This window comes from Microtus ochrogaster, unplaced genomic scaffold, assembly GCF_000317375.1.
Source record: "Microtus ochrogaster isolate Prairie Vole_2 unplaced genomic scaffold, MicOch1.0 UNK175, whole genome shotgun sequence".
In the NCBI taxonomy this organism is placed as follows: domain Eukaryota; kingdom Metazoa; phylum Chordata; class Mammalia; order Rodentia; family Cricetidae; genus Microtus; species Microtus ochrogaster.
The window spans coordinates 129,197-130,582 of record NW_004949273.1 but is presented as its reverse complement, the minus strand read 5'-3'; the positions used below and the strand labels follow the sequence as shown (position 1 = coordinate 130,582).

The 1,386-nt window shown below is 40.1% G+C and overlaps 1 gene segment (V, D, J or C); it reads right to left on the bottom strand.

Moving 5' to 3' along the window:
• Positions 1-662: 662 nt before the first annotated feature.
• On the bottom strand, positions 663-1,156 carry LOC113455842. The segment is given in 2 exon segments: positions 663-985; positions 1,105-1,156. Coding segments are annotated over 2 exon segments (375 nt in total).
• Positions 1,157-1,386: the final 230 nt, after the last annotated feature.

Below are 1,386 nucleotides of genomic sequence, written 5' to 3'. Positions count from 1 at the left end.
ACTCTGAAACCATTATGCACATCTAAAACCTAAAAGTTTGTTCATATAGAACACAGTGGGATCAATAGTCATATGATGATGGTTCAATTTTGTTTGATACTTATAAGCAGACCAGTGGACTTGGGGCCATAAGGATCCAATGGGAAGTGCTGCAGACAACTGAGAGAATAGAGCCCATATTGACAATTTCAAGGCACAACAGAATATCGTGTTTAGGCAACTTTTTCTTTCTCTGTCACTTATGCTCTAGCTTTAGTGAGAAAAGCAATAATTTCTTCTATGGTCAGTTTCTTTTAATAATAGTTCTCTGACATTTAAATACTGGTGCTTAGAAACTAATTGGTTACATTTAGATGATTTTTGTTTGGAATGTCCCCAACAGTTTTTGCTCTTCTCTACAATTTCCCCATGATGATGCAACTCAGAATAATTACAGGAAACAACTCAGTCAAGGCTGAAAAGGGATTGATACTCTGTATTGTTGTAAATGAAGAGGAAAGAAGATAGTGTACAGAAAGACTGTTTAGACTCTTATATAAAAACAAATGTCTGTGTGCGAACTTTTGAAAATTTCTCTGACTTGTGAGAAAAAGATTCATTGAGTGAGGCATGACATTGAGCAGCTGAGGCAGTTCAGCCTTTCACTTCTGCTTCCGTGAGGTTTATATTATGACTTGTATCACTGTGGGAGGAAGACTATTAGTCTGTAGACAGTAGTAAATTCCAGTGTCTTCAGACTCTAGGCTGCTGATGGTGAGAGTGAAATCTGTCCCAGATCCACTGCCACTGAACCTAGATGGCACTCCATTTTCCAAGTTGGATGCAAGGTAGATCAGGGGCTTAGGAGGTCTCTCTGGTTTCTGCTGGTACCAGCTTAAATAATTGCTAATGCCCTGACTGGCCCGACAACTGAGAGTGACTCTTTCTCCCAGAGGTACAGACAGGGAAGATGGTGACTGGGTCATCAGGATGTCACATCTGATACCTAGCAATAAAGACATAATGAATACTCAGAAAAATAAGCATCATAGTAGAGGACTACCCCAAATTGCCAGTCAATAATCACTGTGTAACAGCAAAAATCCAATTTTAGTCTTATTTTACCTGGAAAGCAGAGCAAGAGCCAAAGGAGCTGAACAGGGGCATTCAGGTCCATGCTGAGTACTGACTTCAATGTCAACTGCACAGTGTCTGACTGGTATATGAGGAAGTCCTCAAGCCTGCACAGTAAGTGCATGCAAATCATTGAGAACCAGTTAGTGCCGGGCACAGCTGCAAGACTTACTTAGTAACTAAGCACAAACACAGCACCTCCAGATGGGTCAAGATCAAACTCCACATATGCCTACAGATAATGCAATTCTTTTTTAGTTTTTTTTTAGATGA